Consider the following 14,322-nt stretch of genomic DNA (forward strand, 5'->3'; position numbering starts at 1 on the left):
TTTTTAAAATTAGATCAAAAGAATGTGGAATAATTACATAAGATGTTATGTCTGAAAGTATGATAAAGTCTGCAGCAATTACCCTTAGTCAGTTTTTTTTTTTTAACTCCTTAATACACTGGTTGCAAACTTGCAACTATATGAAATGGAGATAATAGGAACTGATTTGTTATGTTAAAAAAAAAGACATATTCCTGCACCAATGATTTTGAACTAGGAACATGTTCTGAAACAACTGCAACAATTTAATTTGCAATTTTTAATGCAGTATTTAAACGTCTTACAAGTTAAAACAAAGATAATTAAACTGGTATTATATAGTATTCATACCCTTAATTTTCTGCCAAATACAATGATTTTGCCTCTGGTCTGCTCTTTGCGGAATCTCCACTCTACCAGGTTCTGTCCATTTTCTCCAGGCAGAGTCATATTTCGTCGTGCCACTATGGGGCTAGAAGGTCCAGCCAGGATGTGGGGCTCCGTCTGAAAGTGGCTATCCATTCCATTTGCATAAATGATTCTTAGGGAGTTATCATATCCGACCTGGTAACTATTTCTTAGTTGGTCTAGGAGAAAAGTTAACAATAAAGGTAATGCAAGACTCAATATTAATTTGAAGTTTAAATCCTAAAACCGGCAAGTCATTTAATGTTACAGCAGACACACAAAAGTGCACCTAAAAGATGTATAACATTATGGTCAATATCTCTTTCATCGGTTTGACAAGTAATATGAAACTTGTACAGTTCAAAGAGACAGGATCTTGTTTTAATCTAATTTGATGGCTACCTCTTCTGACAGGTTAGCACAAATAGCCTTCCTGAATTGTTAGTGGATCAGATTATGTCAGTATTTCCCTGGACAGATTTTAAAACACTTGCTCTTTCCTTTTTAAATGAGTATGGCATGGATGCCTCATTTTAATAATTTTAAGCTGATCTTATACTAGATAACCTGAACCATGTACAGGAACCTTTATTCTTAAGTATATTGTGGAACCCATTGCCTTCCTATCCTATTAATAATGTTTTTCTCAATTTTATTCTCCTGTCTGCTTTCCTCATATCAAGCAACTTCTGCTCTATTTTCAATAAGCCCTAGCAATAAGTGCAATTTTGCAATAAGAGCCCCGAACTGGTAGTTGAGCTACTTTATGAACAAATACACCCCCCCTCACCTGCCTCCCCACCACCTTTCCAGTCAACAGAAGATTATCCATATTCTTCACTCCCTTACTGAAATAAGGGTTACAGCCTGACTTCCCATGAGATGTCTATTTTCCAGTACCTTTCCTTCCCATTCGAAACCTGCTTTCAGGGTTCTAATTACTTCCCTGCTATGGGATAACCCATAACAGGAAAAACATCTTTGTTGGCAGATATTCATTTCTAAGACTTTTCATATACAAAAAAATACATTCCTTTAAAAAAGATATCGCTCATCATTTATTATAATTCCTCAAGAAGAATTTATTTGAGATTCTAAATATATTTAATTTTCATATCATGAAAACAATTATCCTATTTGTACTATATCAGTGACATAAACAGAAAATTCAGTAAGGCCCACTTTCATAACATGTTAGAGCAAGACAACTTAGCAAAATGTTTTGACTTAGTTGTGAAAAATATGGCTCAAATTAATGTTTCTAAAGGAATACATACATTTGAAATGTTTCAGATTTGTGAGTAAGCTGAAGACATTGTGTATCTGTTAGTTATGCCAACAATATGCCAGTTATGCCAAGCTCAGAATAAGCTGAATTTTGAAAAACCATTCAAAGAAAAAAAATTCAGTCTGTAAGTAAAAAGGCTAATGAATGTTATGTACAACTGCATTGACAAGTGTAAAATATGAGGAATGAAGCCTCATTTAGAATATAATTTTAACAAAATTTAGTCAAGCAGAGGGTCAGTAACCTTTGGTACCTCCTGAAGCATCATGTTCAGTACAGCAGTTAGAAATACTTCATATTGAAGAGGAGAGTGTACTATATGTCAACAATATAATATGAATGTTTCTATTAAAGTGTATAACCTGTTAATACTGTAATTGATATACTCTATTATTTTAGTGAAATAATGGAATAGCCTCAATAAAGTTCTAAAACAAGAACCTGTTTAACACTTTAACAAAGTTATTACATCAAGTAACAAATTATCTTTTCCATAGATTCTGTGGTTTAATGTTATTAAAATTTGCTACTTATTTTTTTCAAACAATGGGGACTACCTGAAATATGCAATTTAAGAAATAATAATTTATTATGTTACTGTTGCTTTTCATGTTATACTTCCTTTTTATGTATAGGATGCCTCATTAGTGTATGACTTAATAGTATTATATGTTTCAATGGTAACATGTACATCTTCATTCTGATCTCATTCTCACTGAGCTGTTTGTTTCTTTGTTTTTTGTTTTGCTCCCATATCTTTGTTTCTGCTTGCAGAACATCATAAATGTAATCTACAATTTTATATGAATATTTATTTGAATTCATTATCCTTTAAAATTTTCCATTATTTTTATGGAGGAAAACCTTACTTTTTAATTGTATACAGTACAATAATATTACAACATTGCAAACTGAAATTGGGTATGCATGAAATCTGTCAATGAGTTAAACTGAAAACTGAAATGGTTATTGGTCCAATGAGCTCCAATTTACAGGATGCACAAACCTTTTTTTGACAGTTGAGTCAAATATACAGTGGATAATTTATTTAATAAACGAGCTACATTTGTTCAGATTTAACTTTTTAGGTTTCTGCTGCTAGTCATCTTGCCTGAAGAAGGGGCCTGAGTTGCCTCGAAAGCTTGCATATTGTAATCTTTTTAGTTAGCCAATAAAAGGTGTCATTTTGCTTGGCTTTTCTCTACATTCATAATGGCTAACACGGTACAACACCCTAGTACTGCTGCTAGTCAGAATTTTAGTTTAAATTGCTTTGATTCAATGCGAAAAGAGCAATATTTCTTTTGTTTATGTGGCATTAAAACCAACATTACTACTTCCTTTTTTATTCATATTGTTGTTGCTCTGTATCTTCTTGTTCTAGTCAGGCCATGTAGCCAGGGGTGTGTCAAATTGATTATAGAAGAAGGGAAAAATATCCAGCCCACCAACAACATGATTTAGTAGTATTTAATGTACAGTAATCCCTCGCTGTATCGCGCTTCGCGGCTTCACTCTATCGCGGATTTTATATGTAAGCATATTTAAATATATATCACTGATTTTTTGCTGGTTCGCGGATTTCTGCGGACAATGGGTCTTTTAATTTCTTGTACATGCTTCCTCAGTTGGTTTGCCCAGTTGATTTCATACAAGGGACGCTACTGGCAGCTGGCTGAGAAGCTACCCAACTTACTTTTCTCTCTCTCTCGCGCTGACTTTCTCTGATCCTGACGTAGGGGGATTGAGCAGGGGGGCTGTTCGCACACCTAGACTATACGGACACTCGTCTAAAAATGCTGAAAGATTATCTTCACGTTGCTACCTTCTGTGCAGCTGCTTCATGAAGCGACATGCTGCACGGTGCTTCGCATACTTAAAAGCACGAAGGGCACGTATTGATTTTCGATTGTTTGTTTTTCTCTGTCTCTCTCTCTCTCTCTTTCTCTACTCCTGACGGAGGGGGTGTGAGCTGCCGCCTTCAACAGCTTTGTGCCGCGGTGCTTCGCATACTTAAAAGCCAAACAGCCCTATTGATTTGTTTGCTTTTCTCTATCTCTCTGACATTATCTGCTCCTGACGCGCACTCCTTTGAAGAGGAAGATATGTTTGCATTCTTTTAATTGTGAGACGGAACTGTCATCTCTGTCTTGTCATGGAGCACAGTTTAAACTTTTGAAAAAGAGACAAATGTTTGTTTGCAGTGTTTGAATAACGTTCCTGTGTTTCTGCGCAAATCTGTGACCCAAGCATGACAATATAAAAATAACCATATAAACATATGGTTTCTACTTCGCGGATTTTCTTATTTCGCGGGTGGCTCTGGAACGCAACCCCCGCGATGGAGGAGGGATTACTGTAATGGATATAGCTTTTCAATACCTAATTCTGTTTTCTTCTTATTTTAATCAAAAGCTTTCACGTTTGAACACTGATGTATGTAGTTGTACAATGGAAAAATTAATAGTTTCCCTCTAGTCATAGTATACTGGAAAAGGAAACCATACAAGCAGGCTTGAAATGTACTTTTAAATGTTTTGGTGGTACACTTTTTCCTTTTACAAAATAAAACAAAAGTCTAAGTTGATAATTTTTGATTTCAACAGAAGTGTACACTTACCTTGAACCAGAGTATAGAAGGAATCAATGGATGACAAGTTTGTAGTGATACTGACATCTTCCTCTCTGCCAGATGTTTCAACATCCACTGTGATAGCCTTGTCCATGTCCCCATGCAAGTTTGTGACTACCCCAGTTGGGAAAGTAACATTTGTCAAACGGCCTTCACTGTCATAGCTATAACAAAATTGTTTAAAAATAAAAAATAGATGTAATAGATGGTGATGAAAACAGCAAGATACTATTCAATCCAAAAGGAAAAAATGTCTGTATTGCAATTCTTCCTATTCTAATGTTGGACGGTCAGAAAAATGGTCACTGTTGCATTAAACACATCTAAAATTTGAAAATGTGTGTTTTAATGTATTATGAAGCATAATGAATTTATTGTCTAAGCAGCATTATCATCTTAAAGTACAAAAGTAATTGCTTTATCTAGGTACTTACTGTATAAAGGCATATTTGGAACAAGGAGGTAATAGGTCTTTTTCAGTCTTAAGGTTCCTTCATTAGGGGACAAATGTACCATTTTCTAAACTGCTAACAATTTTATTTCTTTCTTGCCCCTGTTAATGCAATAACCTTTAGCACTTTCTTTGTATATTTGTAGACATGTCATATTTCTCATCTAATGGAAAGCATTAAAATACATAGAATAATGTGAACAAACTATAACAGGCTGGCAGAGTTGCTTTTCAATTTGAGTCAATTAGCGGAAAAAAAGGGACAGCTTGCCATTCTTTAATAATGATTGTGCCTCATCTGGCAACCACTGAATTCAACTGGATATGAACACAATGCTGAAAGCATAGCCACCAGTTACTGTAAATTCTACTGATGTGTTCAATGATTGCTGAAAGCAAAGTTTTTCTTCAGAACTGTTGCCAGGGGCACAGGGCTTGAATCATTTTAGGAATTTTATTTTTGCTAGTTCTACTTTATGTCAGTATTTATTACTGTTGAAATAAACTGGAAGCATATAGATCTTTGTGTGAATTATGAATCAATATTGTTTTACTTTCAACAATGAAAACTCACTTTTTTTGATCCCCTCACCCCACCACCTAATAAAAGGTTTCTTTAGTTGCTTGATTAAGTCTAAAACAATCAATGCCCTTGAATTTTAAGAAAATATAAAGTGTTAAAAAGGAACAAATGATTGCCATTTTTTGCAACATCATAACATTCAACAGCTTTAACAAATAGATTGTAAATGCTTCAAAACACTAGATTGCTTATTAGTAAATTGGGTTAACTGGAAGTAAAGAGGATATGAATGACAGACTTCTAAATCAACTCATCTTTAAACCCTTTTTAAACTAGTGACTTCAGCATTTTGGGCAGAGTAGAAGAAGTGTAGTTTTTGAAATTCAGCATGGAAATAAATGGTTTCATAATGTAAGAACATATATGCAACTACAACAGTAGCTAAATTTTTAGAAAATTATACTTACTCAAAAAATGTTGTCCATCCAATTTCTGTTGTTTTTGTTGCTAACAGACCACTACTCCCATGGTATGTAAACCAGACTAAGTCTTCTACCGGTGCCGAGAGTGATTTTAGCCCTCCATTCGTTCCAATAGTTAGCCATATCACTTGGTTGTCTGGTGACACTATTCTCACTGGCATTCGGTTAGGATCCCTCCTAATGCGAAGAGTATTTCCATTGCTGTCAGTTACAGCAGTTATATCATTATCATTGCTATAGCTAAAATTGTACATGTAATCTCCAGTAACTAAATTCATGGTGTACTGATGAGTACCATTTATGTCAAAGATGTAGAGCTCCTGATCTGCTGGAGATGCTACTTCATAAAAGTTCATTGAGTTAAGAAGTGGCTTGTTCTTAAGTACTGCCCTTATTCGAATGTTACCCTGGTCAGCTATATACAAGGTGCCATCTGGGGATACAACCAATGAGGAAGGAATATTAAGTTTAGCATCTTTGGCATAACCATCCCCAGTCTGATAGCAGTCACAGTTGGCATCATTCTTGCAGTCACAATCTGAGGGTATACCAGCAAGCAGGGAGATTTCCCCATCAGTTGTTACCTGCCTAATGCGATTTATTTTCTTTTCATCAGTTTCTGCTATGTACAGCACACCACTATAGGACACTGCAATGGCAGTTGCTGATTCCAGTGTGGTCTGGACAGCCCGTTTTCCCATAGCATACTCAATGCCGGGAACCTGACAATGCATAGGTCTTCCTGCTGCAATCCGCACCTGTCGATTCTCAGTTATTTGCAGTACTACATTATTGTCAAGGACATAAATGGAGTTGTCCATTGGGTTGATGGCTAAATCAGTTGGCCACTCTAGTCTCACCTGAAATGACAGAAATTGGCAGATGCAAGACTTAATTTAAATTTAACAATTAAATGCAACAATAATTTCAGAATATAAAGTCCTACCAGCATTTCTTTTTTGCACCATAATACTCTTATAAATTCTGCAAACTGTTTCCTCTTTTAAACTATTCATGACAGAAAATAATGTTGTTAGTGATGACAATTCAAACTTCACTGGATTATAGCAAACAAGCTGTATGCATTTCCATTACAAATTATTTTCATTTACTTATAACAAAAGTATTCGAGGGACCATCTTCATCCACCACTATAGAACAGTTTATAGTATAAGCACCTATGTGAATACTGCATAGCAACAATCAATGGCATGAAAGTGTGAAGTGGTTAGTTTTACATAGATGTTTTTAAGACCCTGCTTTAGCATGTTCAACTTGTGTATTTCACAAGTTGAGTGACTTCTGGCTATAATTTTTGTAAGGAAAAGTTTACCTAAAATCAAAAATTTCATAATAAATATCTTACATTGAAAAATATCTATAAGTAATGAGGCTAGGATTTTCAGTTTTTAAGTATCCTATGAGTAGACCTCATGTCCATTTCACTGTAAAAGATGGTCCATAAAATCACAATTTGTCCCGGAAGGTGCCAAGTAGACAAACATTTCAGTATAATAAAGTTGCCACTGGTATTGTTTTTTATTAATTTTCCAGAAATATAGGAAGTTTAAATTTTTGTATTGGAGGGCTTAAAAGTTTACAGATATCAGTCAACGAGATAACACACCCTCAGTTACAAAATACAAGACATGGTTTGAAAGAAATCTGGTAGGCAGTGTGCTGTAGTGGTTCACACATTGAACTTTATGCCAAAAGATTGTCAGTTCCATTTCTACTTCCAACTCATTCTGAAGACCATGAGTTTCATATTGTACATGATTCGATGTTCTGGAGGGTTTGTTTTGTTATTCTCAATTGCCATCTCACCATAGCAAATATTAATAAAATAAACTAATAGCTCAATCACATCATCATATGTAGAACAAATAGGTAATAGGTTTTACAACTTTTTGTTTAAGTTGCATACATTTATTATAATTTAATGTTTTTGTTACTGTTTATAGTTATGATAACTTATTTCAGTAGTATCTTACTAATCTTTAATTGGCATTTTTATCTATAGTTTACTCAGCTAAAAAAAACACATTAAGTCAAGTTTTAAACATCCATAAAGTCCTACCCAGTACCGTGCTACTTGGTAATCTATACCATATGTCTACTAATGTATGTATTAAGAAAAAACATCTACCATTTGTGTGCAGTTTGCCTTTAACACCTGTTGGGTCCACTTGGGTCCCAATTTAATGTAAATTAATTAAGTCTAACATAACAGATTGGATCCACTGTACTAAGTTTCTTCATATATTTAAACACTTCAATCATGGCACCTCTTAATCCCTGTTTACTTAAACTGAAAGGGTTTTGCTCCTTCAGTCTTTCCTCATAGCTTATCGCTCTCATGCCTGGAATCAGCCTAGTCGTTCTCCTCTGAACTTCCTGTAGTGTTGCTATGTCTTTTTTGTAATGTGGAGATTACCCTTGACTGGTTCTTTACAATTTGTGCTATATAACCTATGAAAGATTGTGATAACCTCCTTAATGGCTTCTGTGAACTGCCTAGATGTAGACAGTGGTAAATCCAATAGGACTTCTAAATCTTTCACATAAGGTGTACTATCAAGTTTCAAACCTGCCACTAGGTATTAAAAAATTATATAATAATCTTCATTTGGATCTTGATCTTTGTCCACGAATTCCAGTTTAGTACGTTGTTGTTACTCACGGATGTCAACAATGTGCCGGAATAACAAAAGGGGTGGTGGACAGTGTTATGCTGGTTAGCTCCTGAGGCCTGGTTAGAGAATGAGATTGCCGAAGATAAAAGGTACGTGCCTATGTAACATATGAATGAAAGAAAGACAGTGGGTAAAATGAATGAGAACGTAAACGTAACAGCATGTTCCGGAAATAATTATTGTTATGTTGTAGCCGGCGAGTGCTGCGCGTCTCACAATTGTACCCTGGCTTGCTCACATGTCAGTGAAGTGATCCCTATTTATGCTTTAAAGAGCCTGGATACCTATGTGTCCCCCTTTTATAACCATTGCTCCGTGTATATTGCCTTACTCTTTGGATTGCCACAAAGCAACCTGCGAGATTGGAGATAGGTGTCGTGAAAACGAGACGGACTGTGAATGGAGAGAAGCAGAAATGCTCCTACACCACCACATAATTACTATTCGGACAGTAATTCCGAGTAGGCCGTTCCTATCAAATCAATGTCCAAGGGTTTTCTTTTGTAATTTTGTTTCCCTTATAAAAAATCATAATGCTGTGCGACGAAGGGCCCAGTTCACGACTGGCAGCCGCGTTTAAACAGGGAGCCCTTCACAGACAACTTTAACACACGCAACGTAGTTGGGCGCACATGGCTAGTTATTATATATATATATATAATATATATATATATATATATATATATATATAATGTGGAAGAGAAGGTCTGTGATACGGTTTGCATAGTTGCAGCTGGAGATCCACAAAGGGAGAAAAAATTAATCACGTATCATAAACCAGTTTTTATTCCTGAGCTTTCAACCCCTGCCAGGGGTCTTCATCAGAGGATAATGCTTAGCCTTACAAGAATCAAAGGCAATATATAGCAAAACATTACGTGGAGGGGGTGGGTGGCTAAGTCAGTGTGATTGGGGGGGGGGGGGGGATTGGGGGTGCAGTTTATTTATTATGAACATGTTCTTCTTAAGTCTGCATATGCTGGATTTATGTCCAAGTGTCTGTTGATGGCGTTCTCATTTGATAGCCAAGATTTGGCCAGCTCTCTGGCACTTTTAGTACTGGCCTTAAATTTTACTTGTACATTGTCCCAGTTAAATGTATGTCCTGTTGATTTAGTATGTGTGTAGATCAATGAAAGTGAGTCCTTTCTTCTGACGGCGTTGCGATGTTCCTGTATACCTGTTGCGATTCTTTTTGAAGTTTGCACACAGTCCTCTTTAATGCTAAAAACAAGAAATCGACAGCAGAAACACGAAACGCATTTATAGCATTCCATGCAGTTCTTGCTCAGCGGTATACATAGGACAAACTTCAAAAAGGAACACGAAACATCGCAACGCTGTAACTTCTTCTGTAAGAGGCTCCTCTGTCCTCCACTCATTATCAATATAAAAGACACCTGTCCACAACCTCAAACAGTCACACTCCAAACTCCACTATGGCCAAGACCAAAGAGCTGTCAAAGGACACCAGAAACAAAATTGTAGACCTGCACCAGGCTGGGAAGACTGAATCTGCAATAGGTAAGCAGCTTTGTGTGAAGAAATCAACTGTGGGAGCAATTATTAGAAAATGGAAGACATACAAGACCACCGATAATCTCCTTCGATCTGGGGCTCCATGCAAGATCTCACCCCGTGGGGTCAAAATGATCACAAGAACGGGGAGCAAAAATCCCAGAACCACATGGGGGGACCTAGTGAATGACCTGCAGAGAGCTGGGACCAAAGTAACAAAGGCTACCATCAGTAACACACTACGCTGCCAGGGACTCAAATTCTGCAGTGCCAGACGTGTCCCCCTGCTTAAGCCAGTACATGTGCAGGCCCGTCTGAAGTTTGCTAGAGAGCATTTAGATGATCCAGAAGAGGATTGGGAGAATGTCATATGGTCAGATGGTAAAAACTCTACTCGTCGTGTTTAGAGGAGAAAGAATGCTGAGTTGCATGCAAAGAACACCATACCTACTGTAAAGCATGGGGGTGGAAACATCATGCTTTGGGGCTGTTTTTCTGCAAAGGGACCAGGATGACTGATCCGTGTAAAGGAAAGAATGAATGGGGCCATGTATCGTCAGATTTTGAGTGAAAACCTCCTTCCATCAGCAAGGGCATTGAAGATGAAACGTGGCTGGGTCTTTCAGCATGACAATGATCCCAAACACACTGCCCGGGTAACAAAGGAGAGGCTTCGAAAGAAGCATTTCAAGGTCCTGGAGTGGCCTAGCCAGTCTCCAGATCTCAACCACATAGAAAATCTTTGGAGGGAGTTGAAAGCCAGCGACAGCCCCAAAACATCACTGCTCTAGAGGAGATCTGCATGGAGGAATGGGCCAAAATACCAGCAACAGTGTGTGAAAACCTTGTGAAGACTTACAGAAAATGTTTGACCTCTGTCATTGCCAACAAAGGGTATATAACAAAGTATTGAGATGAACTTTTGTTATGGACCAAATACTTTTTTTCCACCATAATTTGCAAATAAATTCTTCAAAAATCAGACAATGTGATTTTCTGTTTTTTTTTTCTCATTTTGTCTCTCATAGTTGAGGAATACCTATGATGAAAATTACAGGCCTCTCTCATCATCTTTTTAAGTGGGAGAACTTGCACAATTGGTGGCTGACTAAATACTTTTTTGCCCCACTGTATATATATATATATATATATATATATATATATATATATACACAGTAATCCCTCCTCCATCTCGGGGGTTGCGTTCCAGAGCCACCCGCGAAATAGGAAAATCCGCGAAGTAGAAACCATATGTTTATATGGTTATTTTTAGAATGTCATGCTTGGGTCACAGATTTGCGCAGAAACACAGGAGGTTGTAGAGAGGCAGGAACGTTATTCAAACACTGCAAACAAACATTTGTCTCTTTTTCAAAAGTTTAAACTGTGCTCCATGACAAGACAGAGATGACAGTTCTGTCTCACAATTAAAAGAATGCAAACATATCTTCCTTTTCAAAGGAGTGCAAAGCAAGCAGTCAAAAAAAAAATCAATAGGGCTTTTTGGCTTTTAAGTATGCGAAGCACCGCCGATACAAAGCTGTTGAAAGCGGCAGCTCACACCCCCTCTGTCAGGAGCAGGAAGAGAGATAGAGAGAGAGCCACAGAAAAACAAAGTCAAAAATCAATACGTGCCCTTTGAGCTTTTAAGTATGCGAAGCACCGGTGCAGCACGTCCTTCAGGAAGCAGCTGCACACAGCCCCCCTGCTCACACCCCCCTACGTCAGCGCAAGAGAGAGAGAGAGAAAGAAAGTAAGTTGGGTAGCTTCTCAGCCATCTGCCAATAGCGTCCCTTGTATGAAATCAACTGGGCAAAGCAACTGAGGAAGCATGTACCAGAAATTAAAAGACCCATTGTCCGCAGAAACCCGCGAAGCAGCGAAAAATCCGCGATATATATTTAAATATACTTACATATAAAATCCGCGATGGAGTGAAGCAGCGAAAGGCGAAGCGCGATATAGCGAGGGATCACTGTATATATATATATATATATATATATATATATATATATATATAGATACTTTATTAATCCCAATGGGAAATTCACATACTCCAGCAGCAGCATACCGATACAAAAAACAATATTAAATTAAAGAGTAATAAAAATGCAGGTAAAAACAGATAATAACTTTGAATAATGTTAATGTTTACCCCCCCGGGTGGAACTGAAGAGTCGCATAGTTTGGGGGAGGAACGATCTCCTCAGTCTGTCAGTGGAGCAGGACAGTGACAGCAGTCCGTCGCTGAAGCTGCTCCTCTATCTGGAGATGACACTGTTTAGTGGATGCAGTGGATTCTCCATAATTGATAGGAGCCTGCTGAGCGCCCGTCGCTCTGCCACGGATGTCACACTGTCCAGCTCCATACCTACAATAGAGCCTGCTTTCCTCACCAGTTTGTCCAGGCGTGAGGTGTCCTTCTTCTTAATGCTGCCTCCCTAGCACACCACTGCGTAGAAGAGGGCACTCGCCACAACCGTCTGATAGAACATCTGCAGCATCTTATTACAGATGTTGAAGGACGCCAGTGTTCTAAGGAAGTATAGCCAGCTCTGTTCTCTCTTGCACAGAGCATCAGTATTGGCAGTCCAGTCCAATTTATCATCCAGTTGCACTCCCAGGTATTTATAGATCTGTACCCTCTGCACACAGTCACCTCTGATGATCACGGGGTCCATGAGGGGTCTGGGCCTCCTAAAATCCACCACCAGCTCCTTGGTTTTGCTGGTGTTCAGGTGTAGGTGGTTTGAGTCGCACCATTTAACAAACTTATTGATTAGGTCCCTATACTTCTCCTCCTGCCCACTCCTGATGCAGCCCACGATATCAGTGTCGTCAGCGAACTTTTGCACGTGGCAGGACTCTGAGTTGTATTGGAAGTCCGATGTATATAGGCTGAAGAGGACCGGAGAAAGTACAGTCCCCTGTGGCACTCCTGTGTTGCTGACCACAATGTCAGATCTGCAGTTCCCGAGACGCACACACTGAGGTCTGTTTGTAAGATTATATACTGTATATATATATATATATATATATATTATATATACACACACGAGGGGGTACCCAAAAATAACCGTAATGTGTTCCTGGCGCATAATCTAGACTCAGTTGTGAATTTCAACGCTAGGTGTAGCATACTTACAGTATTCTGTGATAGTCTGCCAAGTGGCGTTGCTCTGTATCGTTCATTGGTTTCTCTTAGTGCTTATTAAATATGTTCTGCAATTTTTGTGATGGGTGATCATAAAGAACAGCATGTGTTAAATTTTGTTTTCTCTTAGGGAAAACAGCTGCTAAAACTGTAGTGAAGCTTGAAGCTGCTTTTAAAGAGGATGCTTTAACACTTGAATCCCTGAACCCTATGAATAAACTCCTAATCCTGGCCCACCTTAAATCCCTTCACACCTCTCCATTCAGCGTCTTTTGTTTTGTAAATGTGTCGATCAGCACAAGCAGCAATTATTTGGAACAAATGAATTTCATGTGTGTTCTGTGTCTACAAAGATCTATGTAAATGTGGAGGAAGTCAAAAAAATTGCTGCAGGCATTGGACAACATTCCTCTTCAGCAAATTCAAAAATGTTTCCACCAGTGGGAAAACTGTTGGGACAAGTGCTTTCATTCACATGGAGAGTACTTTGAAGGAGACTAAAGTTTTAATAAGTAAAAATTATTAAAAGATTTAAACATATTACCCCAAAAATAACCAGAATTGGAAAAAAAAATTGTTTTTAATAATTTTTACATACGTACACACACATTTGTTTTTTTTACTATGTACATCAGAAACGACTGCTTTTAGACTACAAAGGAATCTTCGCCTCCTCTAAAATGTTACAAAACAATTGTCAAATATGTACTGTTTTATTTACATTGCTATTAAAAAGAGTGTGATAGAATGTGTTCAGCTTCATGGTTAGTTCATTCAGAATCAGCAATAATTTCTTGCAGGTCATCTAATGGGATTTTATTTTTCTCATACATTACCGAGGTAGCACAAACCATTAAAACCAACTGAAGTGCAGGTTCAATGGACTTCAATGGCACTTCAGAAGATGCTTTGTTTTCAGTGCAGTTTACTGGACAAATGCTTCAAAATGTCACTTCAGGGAAGCTCAGTGTCTCTGGAAGTAAATGGAGCAGTGGGCTAGCCAGGATGCTGGGCTGCTGCATGATGATTGGAGAAACTATGAAAGTGGCTGGACCTCTTTTTGATTGACAGATTTTTGACACAGCTATTGAAGCATTTCAAGGTTAGTCCCATGCAGATTTTTGGCAAGTTAAGTCATGAGACAAGCTAACAATATTTGCTAGCAATATAACCTACTTTCTTCATTCATAC

General features: G+C 37.7%; 1 protein-coding gene across 15 annotated transcripts in view; it reads right to left on the bottom strand.

Moving 5' to 3' along the window:
* The window catches only part of LOC114651997 (teneurin-3), an 898,351-nt gene that overhangs the window by 17,440 nt on the left and 866,589 nt on the right, over nucleotides 1-14,322 (bottom strand). For all 15 annotated transcript variants that reach the window (XM_028802134.2, XM_051927721.1, XM_051927718.1 and 12 more), the window contains 3 exons: nucleotides 5,749-6,623; nucleotides 4,296-4,471; nucleotides 331-566 (listed from right to left, as the gene is read on the bottom strand). In XM_028802134.2, the coding sequence (XP_028657967.1) occupies nucleotides 331-566; nucleotides 4,296-4,471; nucleotides 5,749-6,623 (1,287 nt within the window). The remainder of the gene's footprint in view (nucleotides 1-330; nucleotides 567-4,295; nucleotides 4,472-5,748; nucleotides 6,624-14,322) is intronic.

This window comes from Erpetoichthys calabaricus, chromosome 5 (assembly GCF_900747795.2).
Source record: "Erpetoichthys calabaricus chromosome 5, fErpCal1.3, whole genome shotgun sequence".
Taxonomy (NCBI): Eukaryota; Metazoa; Chordata; class Cladistia; order Polypteriformes; family Polypteridae; genus Erpetoichthys; species Erpetoichthys calabaricus.